Source organism: Antennarius striatus, chromosome 16 (genome assembly GCF_040054535.1).
Source record: "Antennarius striatus isolate MH-2024 chromosome 16, ASM4005453v1, whole genome shotgun sequence".
NCBI classification, from domain to species: domain Eukaryota; kingdom Metazoa; phylum Chordata; class Actinopteri; order Lophiiformes; family Antennariidae; genus Antennarius; species Antennarius striatus.
The window spans coordinates 2784251-2798919 of NC_090791.1; the positions used below are offsets into that span (position 1 = coordinate 2784251).

The window sequence follows — 14669 nt, forward strand, 5'->3', positions numbered from 1 at the left end:
CCTGTCATCAGATGAGTAATGTAAAGTAAAAACCTCCTACGAGGCTCCAGAGCATTCAGTCTGAGGCTGTGATATCACTAAAACACGTGGAAGGCACAGCCGAGCAAACGGGACGTCGATGATGAATCAATAATCGGTTAATTGTCAGTTTAACTCATTAGAAACGCTTGATTTATGGAGCAGGAGTGGACGGGCCTAACCCGGAGTAAAACAACCGGTGCTGCAAAAAAAAGGTGCAGCACACTGAGAGAAAGGACGTGATGTCTTGTATGTCGGCAGACGGCGAGGTGGAAAAAAGGTTCCTTCAGCTGCGATTGAGCGATTCCAGACATTCGTTCCAATGCGTTTGGCCAGAATTCAAAGCTTCTATGAAAAGCGGCGACATCTGGGTACACAACGGTGTTTCCTTCTTACGCTACGAACTATGACAGCAGAGGACAAAGAGTGCAAAGACAAGTCGACATCAGTAACAGGAAGTCAGAGCTGGAGACACAGCGAGGCGGTGCCATCCACCTGTACACACCAGATTCTTATAAGGTTGGATTTTCTTATATGCACAAATTTCACAAAGCTCATTTAGAGTCTTGGCTCATCCTTACAGCCACTTAATTTGATTTAATAAAATTTCAGGTTTTCTCCCAAGGGGGAAAAGCAGTTAAAAGCATTCTCATGTAGGCGCCCTTGAGGACGACCAATGCCGTCACGCCTTTTAACTTCAGACGCCGTCGCCACCTGTCTCTCACAGCCTGCAGGACGACATAACCACGTCTGATTCAGGGCCTGATGGAGCTGCAGAAAGAACCTCCAGCTTATCCTGCATCGGTGAGACAATCAATACGGTAATGGTGCTAAATCAGAGATCACATGGACTTCAGTGTCCACGCTTCCCGCCTTCATCGGCGTACTTCAATAACAGCAGAAACCTCGTCTTCCACCATCGCAAACGCAATTTCACACTGCATTATCTTCCTGTTTGTTCCCACAAAGTGAGTGATTCATGTTGATATATTGCAGGAACATCTATAAATGGATTTTAAAATAATATCACCTTTCACCGGCTGGCAGGCAGCGACGTCTCTGGCGAGCATCCATGTATGGCTGGACCGCGTCCATAAAGGCCAAAGAGGCAAAGACATTAGTTAGCAGGAGTTAATTAGCAGCCGCAGAAATGCTGTTACCAACTGGAATAACGTGGAATGCCGTCTGCAGACCAACCATCCTGTGGCATCGTATTGAGATCATTTTACTCTACAGCAATTTGTGCAACTATATTTCAAATTATTCACTCACAACTCCAGCAAAATTAGCGTTAAAACAAAGCTGGAATTACCTGGAATTCCAAAACAAAATTGCTTGAATGACATTTACAATCCAAACCTGAAATGAAAAGACTTCCTCTGGGAACGTTTGATGGAATGATTACACTTTATTGAATGTGCAAAGACCCTGCGATGTGCTGGCGACACATCCAGGCTTTACCCCACCTCTTGCCCCATAACCAGATGGGATAGAGTCCAGCAAAAACCGTGACCCGCAGGTGGAAACGAGATGATTTAATGGATGGATGGATGGATGGATGGATGGATGGATGGATGGATGGATGGATGGATGGATGGATGAGGTGGAAGGTCTGCAGGACGGTAGCGGGATCAGCCATCTTTTATGGATTGAGAGGCGGTGGTTACACATTCAAACCAGGTGTTTTTTTAAAATAACAACTTAAGTAACTTCTCCCTCCTGGTTGGTCCGGACTATTTGATGCTCTTCCATCCATCCTCCCCCCTCCCTCCCCACCGCAGCAGCTCATCGCCACCTCCTCTGTTTTCCCAGCTCATAATCACCTCCTGCGCTAATCCACACTGTCTGCTGCAGCTTTCGATAAAGATAAATGACGGCGCTTGTGGGGCCCTCACGCGCCGACGCGCATACAGAAAAAAAAAACAGAGAAATCATTTGAGGCCGCCTCACGTTTGCTGGTTTTTCCTCAGTGCGGGTGCTACAACACATCTCCATCCACGCAGCGAAAATAAAAGTAAGAGGAGGACGTCTGTGTGGATTGATGTGATAATTGTTTGTCGTTGTCGTCGCTTAAAGTAAAGCGGCGAGGGAAGAGGTGGCAGGAGAGGCTGACGGGTTTATCAGCGCCGCCTCAGACGCTCAGAATAGCCTCGCGGCCCCCCTGCTGGGGCCTCTCATGGACGTGTTTCTGGACCCATGAGCCACTTCCATCATCCTCAGCTCGTCCCCTGTTATCTGCTGCAACAACCCCCCCTCCACCCCCCAACTAGCTGACGACCTCATATAATTTTGTTGTGAGCCCCGCCATAATATCACTCTATCGATCTTTCCATCTCTCCTCCACATGCTTCACAGACGGGGTGTCAGAGTCATTCTGCCGTCTTTAACGAGGATCTCTATCCTCGTTTTCTTTCCTGATCGTTTTTCCGTCCTGACGACGGAGAGAAAAGGAGATTCCTTACCCAACAGAGAGAAAAAACATACTTTTAGTGAGCTGAAGACGGTTGATTCCTCCACTGATTTGGGATCAGCGAGGAAGGAGTCAGAGGAATGCTGATTGTGCGTATTTGCATGATAATACCTCATCCTTTATCATTCCCGTCACTCACCCGCCGTCTAAGATAACGTTAATTCCGGGTTTCGGTTGTGCTGATTGTCTCTGATAATAAACCACCGGATGAATCGGTGAGAATCAGATGCACCTGTGGGCCTGTCTAATTCCTGACAAAACCAGGAACAGACAAAAGGGAAAGTCTTCCTGGATAGAACAAATATGAGGATGAGTTCAAGACAATCAGCTGGTGCTGCGCTAAACATCTAATTCCTCATTAGGGCACTGGTCGTGGTGGTGGGGGGGGGGCAGGACTTGAACCCACTTTCTGTCAGCATCCAATCAAACGTCTCTGATCATTTGAGTAAATATATAAATATATTCTAATCAAGCAGACGTAGGATCAAGAATGAGGATGTGGAAAATAGAAAATAACACCGAGTAGAGCTGATGGATAGATGGATGGATGGATGGATGGATGGATGGATGATATACAGAGGTATAGCTGATAATGTGCCCCCCCCCACTCTGTTCCTACACAGGACGTTAAACGACGCGTCTCCCCTCCGGCTGCAGCTCTGGTTCTGAGGAATGAAATATTCATCAGTATTTATGGGGGAGGGCTGGAGGCGGCGTCAGTGAATAGATATTATAGTAAAAGTATTAATGGCACCGCGGAGTGAAGACGATCCTGCGTCTGATGGGGGGGGGGGTGATACCGATATCCTGAAGCTGTTTCCTGCTGAAACTCCAGTAACCTTTGACCCCAAGAGTCTCGGTTCGAGCTAGCGCTGCCGCCGCTTCAGGGCTGTCAGGTGGAGGATCAATGTAGAGTTCAGGAGAGAGACCAAACAGGACGTGTGTGTTTGAAGGGGTGGAGAACTACACCGTGCGGGTGAAGAGTTGACATAAATTAAGGTGTGAAAGAGGATAAGGGGGCGCAGAAGGGAGGGAAGTGCAGGAGAGATTAGCCAAATGTCAAGAGTTTTTTACAAGAAAAAGAAGATTGTTAAAGTTTCCTGAACGCAGCACAAACTAAAGGCCGTCACTCATCACATCCTCCTCCTCCTCTTCCTCTCGGCATCACGGCGTTCAAACACTTGAATCCGTGCTCACGCGCCCAGCTCACGTGTCACTGACCATGTGTGACAGACGAGGAAATAATGACAGCTTGTGTTGCGCTAGCTCTAACAAAACGCGGACTAAATCTGCAGCTGATCTGCTGATCTTCACGCGTGTGCGGCTCCAGACGGCAGGGAAGTGATGGGACAGACCTTCGGGAATGACCTCGTAAAGACCGCTGAGTCACAGTTTATCACCCCCCCACCCCACCCCCACCCCCGTTACTCATCCGGGGCGCGGACGGATGTTTGGATGGATGATTTTACACCATGACAACAAAAAGGCAGGAAAAATCCAGATTCGGTCTGTTTTAATGGAGTGGTAACACAATGGGTAAAATCAAGTTGTATATACTGGAACATGAGTGAACACACACACACACACACACACCAATATTTACTTTGCAAAGTGAATTGTTGATTGCAGTGTTTCCCTGTAATTAACTCACTATCATCCATCATCTCAAAGAAAAGCTCGTTTTCATCTGATTAATGCGCCGCCGTGGATTCTTTGTTTTTGCAAAAAATGAGAATTACATCCGGCGAAAAACGAGGAATATTTAAATTACGCCTCCAGCGAAAGGTCAACGAGGAAGACCCCACCGCTCGCGGCGAGTTTCAACCGTTCCTCAGGCTAATTATCGTTCTGCTTCCCTCCGGTCGCTCCATCCTTTTGTGTTTCTGCAGGAAGGAAATTTGTTTTGTTCGACCCGACCAAAGACGAACGAACGCAACGTCACATCAACGCCTCATCACACAAATGAAGACGAGTGTGTTCCCCTTCTTCACCCCCACCCCTAATGATCTCCATCCCAATCATCTCCACCTTAATGATCTCCACCCTGATGTTCTGGCTCACTTCCTCTCAATCAAGAGTTCTTAACTGACCAGTCATCAATCAGATGGAGTCTGGAAACAGATGCTACACCACCTGTTTCCAGACTCCACCATCTTTTTGCAGACTGCACCCTGACCCCTCAGATCGAGGCTGGTAAACCCTGAACGAATCAATTCCTCCTCATCGAGCTGATTAATCCAGAAACAGGCGTCGATTCTTCTGTTTTATCCCCTCATCATTACAGAATTGAACGTTTGTTTGTGGGTCTTGGCAGCAGTAAGTGATGGTTAGGTTTCTGTATTTCAGATCGATTTTTCTATTCATAATGTTTATCAAGATGAAAACGGAGGGACGATCTGATGTTATGGCTCCATCAGCGCTTTTAACAAACCGACTTAAACAGCCTCTTCCTCCTCCTCGCGCTGGTTTGGGTCATCCATCTTCTGCTATTTTTATTCCAGGAGCGGTGTTACTCCGCTATTGTTTCCTTTGTAAAACAACAGCAGCGGTGGGTCAAAAGTCAGCTGTTAACAAACCACAGACTGGCGGTCGAATCCATAACCAGCACCCAGATGATACTACACCAGAAGCCGAGCCGAGCCGTTTATTAGTTCATTCCTCCTCCTCTTCCTCAGACTCCCTCGGCGTTGCGGCGCTCCGGTATACCCGAGTCCGTCCATCACGCCGCTTAATGATGTTTTCTTCTAGTTTAGGCTTTATGAGTAAAGACCCCCGTAATGCAGCGGCGCCGTTTAATGAGGTTTAGCTACATGTGCACCCAGAGTCTTGTTTGAAAAAGACAGCAGAGACTCGGTGTAAAAGAGTAGCCTGGAGGTGTAATCGAGCGCGTTCTAACGTCGACGACCCTGACAACAGACGGTTGGGATGAGTTCATTTCAGGCTGTCAGCGCTGACGTGTTCGAGGCTGCGGATTCCTAACTTTTTATCCAAACATTGGCCGACGTTATTTTGACACGACGGCCTCGTGAAGCGCGCTTCAAATCAGATCGGTTTTATCGCCGTTTTTACGGTCCTGTGAACATTTACGCATCCGAAGCTGCAGAAATAGCCTCTTTTTTTGGAAGACGTTTGGAGGTAATTCAACACAAGCGGGCCTTAATGGCCTTAACGCAGCCATTATCGGCAAGGCTCGTTCAGATTTTAATGATGACGGCAATGCCGGGAAATAATCATCAGCGGGATGAAATAAACAAATATAGACTGGGTGAAATGGCTTGGAATGGAAAATTTAAATATATACGTGGGAATAAATACCTGACCTGATTTTTAAAATAGCATCAGATATCAACATCAAACGGTTAAACAGCTGTGACGGGTTTTTGTTGATGTTTTTTTTACCCAGGATGACTCAGGATGAATTTACATCCAAACTGTGAGACGATTCTCCAGCCAAGAAGTGACAAACACCAAATGACAGCGAGAAAATCTGGCAGCAATAATAACAAAAACAAGAAATATGAAATTTAAAAAGTTGTGATTCATGTTGATTAATTACAACCATCTGTTCTGGTTTAATAACTAAGTCTTCCACTGATTCCCGACATTCCAGTGACACCAAACTGCTGTAAATTACTTCCTCATTAGTCCTGATGACTTTTACTCAGCCTGAAGCTTATGAACCGTGAGAAACGAGTTGGGGGGGGTCCTTGGACGACTCCCACCACACTGGCGAACCTTACACAAACCCACACCAGCTTGAGTTCAGGGAATCCCGCCAAAATTGCTTCCAAACAAAAGCGCCGCATCCCGTATCTCCGCCGCCCGCCGCAGTAAGGAGGCGGCTGCTGTGATCACATCCCAGGATGCACTTTGGTTTCAGATCCATCCAAAGAAACCGCGCCGTGAATAATGCATGGGTAGGGGAAAGCAAACGCAGAAGCGGAACGGAGCGCGAATCCCGACGAAGGCGAGGACCGACAGGAAGTTATCGGACTGGGACCGAAGAGGGGAGAAACATTAAAATAATAATAAAGTCAGACAGGATAAAACGAGACGTTCTCTGATTAATTTGTGTAATCTGCAGACAATCAGATGTTTCTTCCGGGAAAGTTTTCGACTCATCTTGGATTTTTTTCTTTTAAAAAAATACTTTTCTGTTTTATTTTTTTTATCTTTTGTTCTTCATTAAGATGCAGCGAGAGGTTGGCCGGGTAAAATATTCATCCAAATGAGCTCTCAGAGGATGCTCTAACCACACGCCGGCCCATTATATGAAAGGCCGGAAGGTCCGGATTTATGCAGGACAGCATATCCGAGATCTGTTATCGGAGGCTTTTGTGTTTTCCTCCAGGATGTTCGGTAAACACGACGAGGAAGAGGCTTTGGATTCGGTGCCATCGCCGCCTAAGTGAGGAAATTGGGACGTGCCATGTGCTGTCGGCGCATTTTCATACCGCCGTGTTGTTTATCTCTGCTGTCCCCATGGTAACAAGGTTTTTATTGTGGGTGCAGACTGCTCTCCTGAAGGTAAGGTCTGGACAGATTGGAGCAGGGAGGACGGAATAATACAACTCCCATTCATTCAGCTGCTCCTAATTACACAAACAAACATTATCCGCTCTGTTGACGGTGCCGGCTTTGCTTTATTTCCTCGCCGTTGCAGCTGTGAAACCAAAAAAAAAAGAAAAGCAATGAAACAAAAGAAAACTTTTGCAAAGACGTGTTTACTTTCAAATCGAGCTTTTAATTCGATTCACAAGCTGCTCCTTCGCGTCGCTACTCTCGCGTTTCTGTTTTGATGGAAAGCATTCGTCGCACCTTCACAGCGCCGCTAAGCCAATTAAAGAGAGAAGATTTGAGGAATTCAAGCACCCCCCAAAATGTGAATTTATAACACTTAATTGCAAATCAATAAGCAGAGATGAGAGTTAAAATTAATTTGAATTTGTTCTTTGAGCAAAGAAAAGATTTTTTTGTCTCGTTTTAGTCGATTTTTTGTTGCTTATTTATAACAGATCCGGGTTCACGCGTCTCTCTTTCGAGTAGCATCAATCAGAGAAACTGACGAGAAACAGAAACTAAACGTCTGATTCTGAGTCATCCGTTCCTACAGGTGTCATTTTGACAAAAAGAGAAGACATCATATGCGAGATCCTTTCGGGGAGACGATGGCGGATGAACCTGGAGACAGAAGGTGGGATGTCTCTTTATATTCCTTGAAATCTGGCCTTTGTCTCACAACAGGAGCAGGAAATTCAGAGTGAATCCGACGGCCTGCAGATCGAATGTTTGATCCAGTTTATTGGATTCCAGCAGACGCATATGCAACCAGTTTTTTGGCCGCGCTCCCGAAACGACGGAAGACACTTCAGCTCGATTTGAGCAATTTAAGCGCCGGTCATTTTCCATTAAAGTCGTTCAATCTCTTTGCACCAGCAGACGGAGCTGTGAGGTCCAGAGCTCACGGCTCCCAGAGGAGGAGGTCGGATACGAGATCCAATGAGCTCCCCGGCGGCTCGGAGATTAAACAGAGAGAAAAGGAGTGGAAATGAGTCTGTCGCCCTGATTTAAGGAGGGCGGGGGGGGGGGTCCTCCTGAGTCCAAACCTGAGACGACAGGTGATTAATAACTGACTGCAAAAGACAGGAAGGTTAATAAAAAGGCAGAGCGGGACGCATTGTGTCACATTTTAGGACATATGTGATGTCATAGTAGGGTTAGCACCTCCGTCAGGGAGGAGACGAGCACACACACACACACACACACACACACACACACACACACACACACACACACACACACACACACACACACACACACACACACACACACACACACACACATCCACACATACAGAGTAAACCCAGACTGCAAAGTATAAACACACCCGTCGGCGCATCGCCACACACACACACACACTCCATCTCCTCCTTCTCTGGGGGCCGTGGTGAAGTATGTCACCAGACAGGCTGCTGAGGTAATGGGCTGTACTCCTCACTCCTCCTCCTCCTCCTGCCTCCTCCGCTTTTCTGGTGTGAATGCAAGATACTCCAAAATTCACATCCCGACTTCTGGAGTCTAGTTCAGCCCTCTGTCTCCATCACAGCTCTATCATAGAGTCTCACCGCGAGGCGACTGGAGAGGACAGAAAATCTCTACGCAGAGAGCTGGGGAGGCTTCTTCATTTCCGGGACGCGAGCAAATAACAACCTGGAGTCAAGTCGGCCAATTCAAACAGAATTCAAGCAGGTGGTTTTATGTCTAAATGTTTGTTCAACCTGCAATTGGACTGTTATATATATCAAAATAAAAGGAAGTATTTTTTTGAAGAAAGAAGTTATGAAGTTAGTCATGTTCCTGTTGATTGCATCTGAAAAAACTTCAATTTTTCCAACCCAAAAATTTATCGAATGGTTACAATTTTGAAATGACTTCAAGGTTAAAATGTTGGAGACGCCTCTCCAGCAGTTTCTACAAAGGATGTCGGTTTAAGTAACGCACCAGAAGCTCTCCACGAGTTCAAAGTGCAACTATGGAAATGTCAGCCCCTGAACATGAATAAGAGAAATAACTCGTGCTTCTGAGAGGTTCTGTACAAGCTCAGGTCGACCTTTTCTCGTGTCATTATATCACCAGGAATTATTTCCAGAACATCAAGACATCAGCAAGGAAAGGAAAACCTTTGAGGAGGCGGCTGGAGGAGGAGAGTCATCCACCTGGAGCCGTCTCCAGCTTTACCTGCATGTTGGTTCAACAGAACGGGTGGTTTCTGCGGGTGGCGGCGGCGGCAGTGCCTTCCATGCCCTTTCGGACACTTAAGTCATCACGGCTGCCAGAAACGGAAAATGCCACACTAATGCCATGTTAGCGATTAACACGGAACCGCCGCTAAAGCCCTAATGTGATGAATCAGGCTTTCAAACATTGAGAAATGAATCCAAAAGCGAACGAGCGCAGCCAATGAGGGGAAGGCAGATGAGGAAGTGCGCTCCCGGATGGAGGCAGTGAGGAGATGGAGTAGCGTAATTAGCCTCAGGGCTAAGGCCATAGGTTGTGTGCGGTTGTTAATTGGTGTTTTACACATGGAGCGCCATCACATGCTCGCCGCCATGCTGCAGCAGCGGTTACAGGGATGGACGAGAACCTAATTAGATGCTATCGGGATCCTGATTGGCTGTTTTCTGGCCCGCAGCAATCCGCCACCATTTGGACGTGCAACACGAAGCATGTGGAGAGCGCAGGCCAGACGCGGCGAGCCGATTCGCTCTGGCAGAGGTTGTCGGCGCGATCAATCAGCATCTAATCACGTCTGTAATCAAACATGGCGAAATGAACATGGGCGACGAGGTGGGGGAGGGAAGGGGTCTCTCCCGGCGGATACGCCACGAAATGAAACGACACGGAACAACAATCCTGACCCGTCACATCCAATAATTGATCAAGTTGATAGATGACGACGACGAACTGCAACGCTCGTTACATACGTGGCGTGCGGCGTTCGCTTCGACTGTGATGTCATCACCCATCCCTTGCCGGGTATCGATTATTCTGTATGGATCGTGCAACATATCAAAAACCCAACAGCGCCATCGAACGCACCCGCCAGCCCATTCTTCTTTAGGGAGGCTTGTATAAGTAATGAAACTCATGCATCAAGTCAACGCCAGCAATGAGAGGTTTCAAACGATGCACATGCATCACGGCGTCACGACACGCTGTACTTGTAAAGGCTGCATCAATCCGCTTCCCTGCTAATGAAATGTTTAAGAGATTCAGTCATTATCTCTTCACCCACAACAGGAAACAAAAGTTTGAAGCCTAAACGGTGAATCGGGTAAACGTGGGCAACAAATAATCCTTTAAACGCCACCATTCTTGCCGGGTTGCAGGATTTTATTTTACCTTAAATCTTCTATTTCAAACTATCCTGGCATCTTTCTTTCAGCTCCCACCCAACTGCACGTGAAGGAAAAGGTGAGACGTAAAATGCTTGTGTTGTCCTGACATCAGTCAGTTCGTCAACGACAACAACAACAAAAATCGGATTAAGTCGGCTTTTGTGCGCGGCGGCCTGTGAACCGGCTGAACCTGAACCCTGACCAGTCAGCCAGAGACGCTGGATTAAAAACAAATCTCCGAACTGGCCGAAGCGAGCGTCTCTATTGTCCTGCGGCTCTGCTTGGATGCGAGGATGCTGCATGCCGTTGGAGATATGCCCTCTTTTTTTGGGGGGGCTTATTTAGAATGGATTGCGTCTTTTTTTTTTTGCGTCAAGTGGGCTGCAGACACGTGTCACACATGCAAATAGGTGGAAGTGTGTGTGTGTGTGTGTGTGTGTGTGTGTGTGTGTGTTTGGATCGACTCCTTCCTGCTCGGCTCGCTGCTCCAGTTCCATCAGTCACATCACGCCGTCTCCCGCGTGCCTACAACCCCCCCGCGGTCATCCATCACAATGTCACTCCGACTCCGGTCCCAAGGTGACGTCGACCCTTTGCGCCTGTGCCTCATGTATCTGTGTGAGTGTGTCTTTGTGCAGTCATGCATTTGTTCTGCTATTTTTGGGGGTCTGTACCCCCCGCATCCCCCCTCCACACACACACACACACACACACAGACACACCTCTCAGAAGGCGCTGGAGATGTGAAGGTGTTGTTGCTGCGGTGACGGAGAGAGGAGACGACAGAGAGGAAGTCAGGAGGAGCTCGGCGGAAGGCAAACAGGGTGGCGGCGCTACACGTGGTGCAGGACGGACACCAAGGGGGGGTCAAACGGGGACTTGAGCCAACTGGATGGAATGGAATCATCAGATTAATACGTAATCCTGCTTGTTTGTGTCTCGTTTAAAATCAGAGCTCAGAGGGGAGTGCCCATCCGAAGGCCCGAATTGAAAACCAACATGGGGTCCACCACTGTAGTTTTTCCAATCAGCATCGCCACATTGAGCGTCTCCCAGGATGCAGCAGGCAGATTCGATCCAACACCAGCAGATGCAAGCGGAGAAGCCTTAGCGTGTTTGATTCCACGCCGCCCTCGCCCTCCACTAATGGCAGCAGCGTTCACTCGCCGCAAAAAGCGGCGCTCATCACAGCCGACGGGATCCCAGGGGCAGCTGCGTGGCGCCTTTTTTGTGATGTTCATGCATGGCAAACAAAGAGCATCTCGTTAATACAGATCTGTATCGGCTGGGGACGGCGTGGAGCCTTAAACAGGAAGTCGGGTTGCTCGTTAGCGAGCGCCCGTTACGTGACCCCGTGGCACGACGCAGGGAGCTGACTCAGAAATAAACATGAATCTGTTTCAATGAGTATCTTAGAAACCCTGAGGTTTTTACACGGAATACTTAAACTTGCTTAAGCAGTCGGTCAAAGTCTGTTCTGTTTTGGCTCGTTGCGGTCTTTTCTCATCGTTATTGATTGATTAATCGATTACAGGAGAAAAAGAAGAAGCTCCTGGTACCGGTTCCAGAGAGAACTCATCCACAACTCCATAAACCTGCGAGCCAAGATTCCCGGGACTCAAAGGTCAGCAGCTGCCATTCAACTGAAAGTGATGGAAGCTGTACTGCTTTTAACAAAAAATCAAAACTGATTAGATTAAAATCGATTTCGCGGGAACTAAATCTGCTGGTTTTAGCGTCGTGCATCGCATACTGATGGTTTTCAGCGAATCAACTGAACGTTATTTGAGTTGAAGACGCCAGGAAGGCTTTTTTCTTTTTAAATCCATATCTTGATTGGATTAAATAAGACTTTTCAGAGGACTCAACGAAAAGCATCAAAATCCACAATGACGTCAACATTATGAGGCAACGGTGTGAAACCGCCAAACCGATCCACACTTAAACCACACAACTAGGCAATAATAATGCAACGCCACGCCAAGGTGGAGATTAAGGTGATGGATTGAACAACTCAACAGTCTGACAACAGCAGTTAACCTGGAACGGCAAAAATAAACGCATCCATAAACGTCAGCGGGGCGAACATTTCTGACCGGAAACATCAAATGTGAAGCGATTAGACGCAGCGTGCAAAAAACACTCTCTTCCTGTAACCCGCTGACAGATGATCAATAATTATTCATCCCAGGGAGCAAAACGTGCAACAAGTGGGGTCTTAGAATAGATTCAAAGAGGCAGAAACTTTTCTCGTTTAGTATTTGATGAAATACGAAGAACATCGTTGATTGAAAACTCCATGCATGTTAGGAAATTACAGTAGAAGGCAAAATGAACCATCCCTAATTTTCTGGTCGATCACACAATCAAGCAAGTTCCCCTGAATTTTCCAATTTGTAGAGAGAGACAAAGAAAACTCGGCTTGGCTGGAGGAGTAAAGATAGTGGCAGAGGGATTTGGGGGTAAATTACGTTTCGCTATTGCCCGAGACAAACCAATTACTCGCCTTCAGTGACTAAAATATCGGAGACCTGTTGCGGGAGCGAAGCACAATGCAGCTGCAGGAAGGCGAGAGCGACAACAAGGCAAAGGCAGACACAATATTTGCAGAGCAAAGCCTGAGAGTCGAGGAAGCCGGCGAGAGTCTCCGAGCGCCGTGGCGGCAGCGTGGGAGGGAGCAGCTATCAGCAAGCATCAAGTCATCTTCCTGGCAAAAGCATCCGTCTCTGGAAGCACACGTGACCCTCGCCGGCTTACGCCTGAGGGCCCGAGACGGAGGAGGGCCCCTGACCCTGACTGATCCTGAACCGGAGCTGACATTTTCAAAAAGGAGACATGCGTGGACTCACGGTTTTGAAGTCGCTGTGGCTGCACTCCTGGCCCTGGTAGCGGCAGTAGAGCATCATCTCCTGAAGGTCGTGTCCCACGCGCTCCATGAACTCCTTCATGCTGAAGGCTTTGGGTCTGTAGGCAGTGAAGTTGGACTTCTCCTGCAGGAAGGCCAGCACCTCGGGCTCGGCCAGGTGAGGCTGGGGGATCATCAGGTGCACGTCCAGCAAGGCCAGCAGCTCGCCGGCGTGGTAGAGGTCATTACGCGTGAGCCGGCTGAAGCGGTAGATGTTCAGGTTGCAAATGGTCACGGCGGGAAACACCAGGCTGCTCGACACCACGGCGTCCACGCTGGTCACGTGGGGGTAGGACAGGAAGTAGGCCAGGCGCTCGGTGCTCTCCAGCGCTAACAGTCCCAGGCAAGCCAGCAGAGCCGCCGCCCATAGGAGGCGGCGGACGCTGGGGGGGCCGTAAGGGAAGATGAAGCGCAGGCCGTGCAGGGTGCTGGCATGGGCGAAGGCCTGCCAGGAGGTGGGGTGCAGGCTGGAGCTCTCCTGGCTCCCCTGACTCCCACAGCTCTCCTTAATATCCATCATCAGGCCGGCGGCCCCTCAACCAGGGAGCCTCCTACGCCCCCCCCCAGGGCAGTAGCACCTGCGGAGACAAGAGAGGGAACGCCGATGAGCGGGTACATCCTCATCCCGTCGTCACGGCGAACATATTGATGAGGAGGAGAAAAAAGGAGCTGACAAAAAAAAAAAAAGGAGGAAGATTAAATAAGGCAAAGACAAAAATCCACTCGAGGGAGTAACAGACAGGAGGAAAACGCCCCCCCAGGGCATCCCCCTTTCCCTCCCCACTTCCACACTCAATGACTCCCTTGAGCTGAAAGTTGCCGTGGCTGCCAGCCCGTAAAAACCTCCACACATGCACTCCGTCTCACCCTCCTCATCCTCAGTCGCCCTCCCTGAAGGTTTGATCTCATTGACAAAAAAAGAAAAAAACTCCCAGGGGTGATTCGTCTGTGACACCGGGGAGGTGAGAATCACTTAAAGAGCGAGCCAATCAAAGCTGCTTCTGTGTGTTTGACATCCCAACTCATCTCCATTTACACACACACACACACACCAAGTAAACTCTGTCATGCATGAGTGGACATGCACACACACACACACACACACACACATCCAGGATCTCCATGCCACTAACTAAGGACGAGCCCGAGCACCTCTCTCGTTCAGCTTAGCGGAAAGACATTCTGCCGGCGCAAGTGTGTTTGTGTGTGTGTGTGTGTGAGTCTGAGAGCACACGTGTGTGTTTGTACGTGTTTGCAAGAAAGAGCAAGGGAGAGGGAGAGAGAGAGAGAGAGAGAGAGAGAGAGAGAGAGAGAGAGAGAGACGTTGACGATCAGAACTGCTGGTTAGGCTCGCATCCCGGTCCAAACTCCTCCCGTT

General features: G+C 48.5%; 1 protein-coding gene across 1 annotated transcript in view; it reads right to left on the reverse strand.

The window, feature by feature from the left end:
• asic2 (acid-sensing (proton-gated) ion channel 2) overlaps positions 1-14173 on the reverse strand; it is a 191802-nt gene extending 177629 nt beyond the window's left edge. Inside the window, exon 1 of the mRNA XM_068337186.1 lies at positions 13236-14173. Coding sequence (XP_068193287.1) covers positions 13236-13811 — 576 coding nt within the window. The 5' untranslated portion in view covers positions 13812-14173. The remainder of the gene's footprint in view (positions 1-13235) is intronic.
• Between the last annotated feature and the right edge of the window lie 496 nt (positions 14174-14669).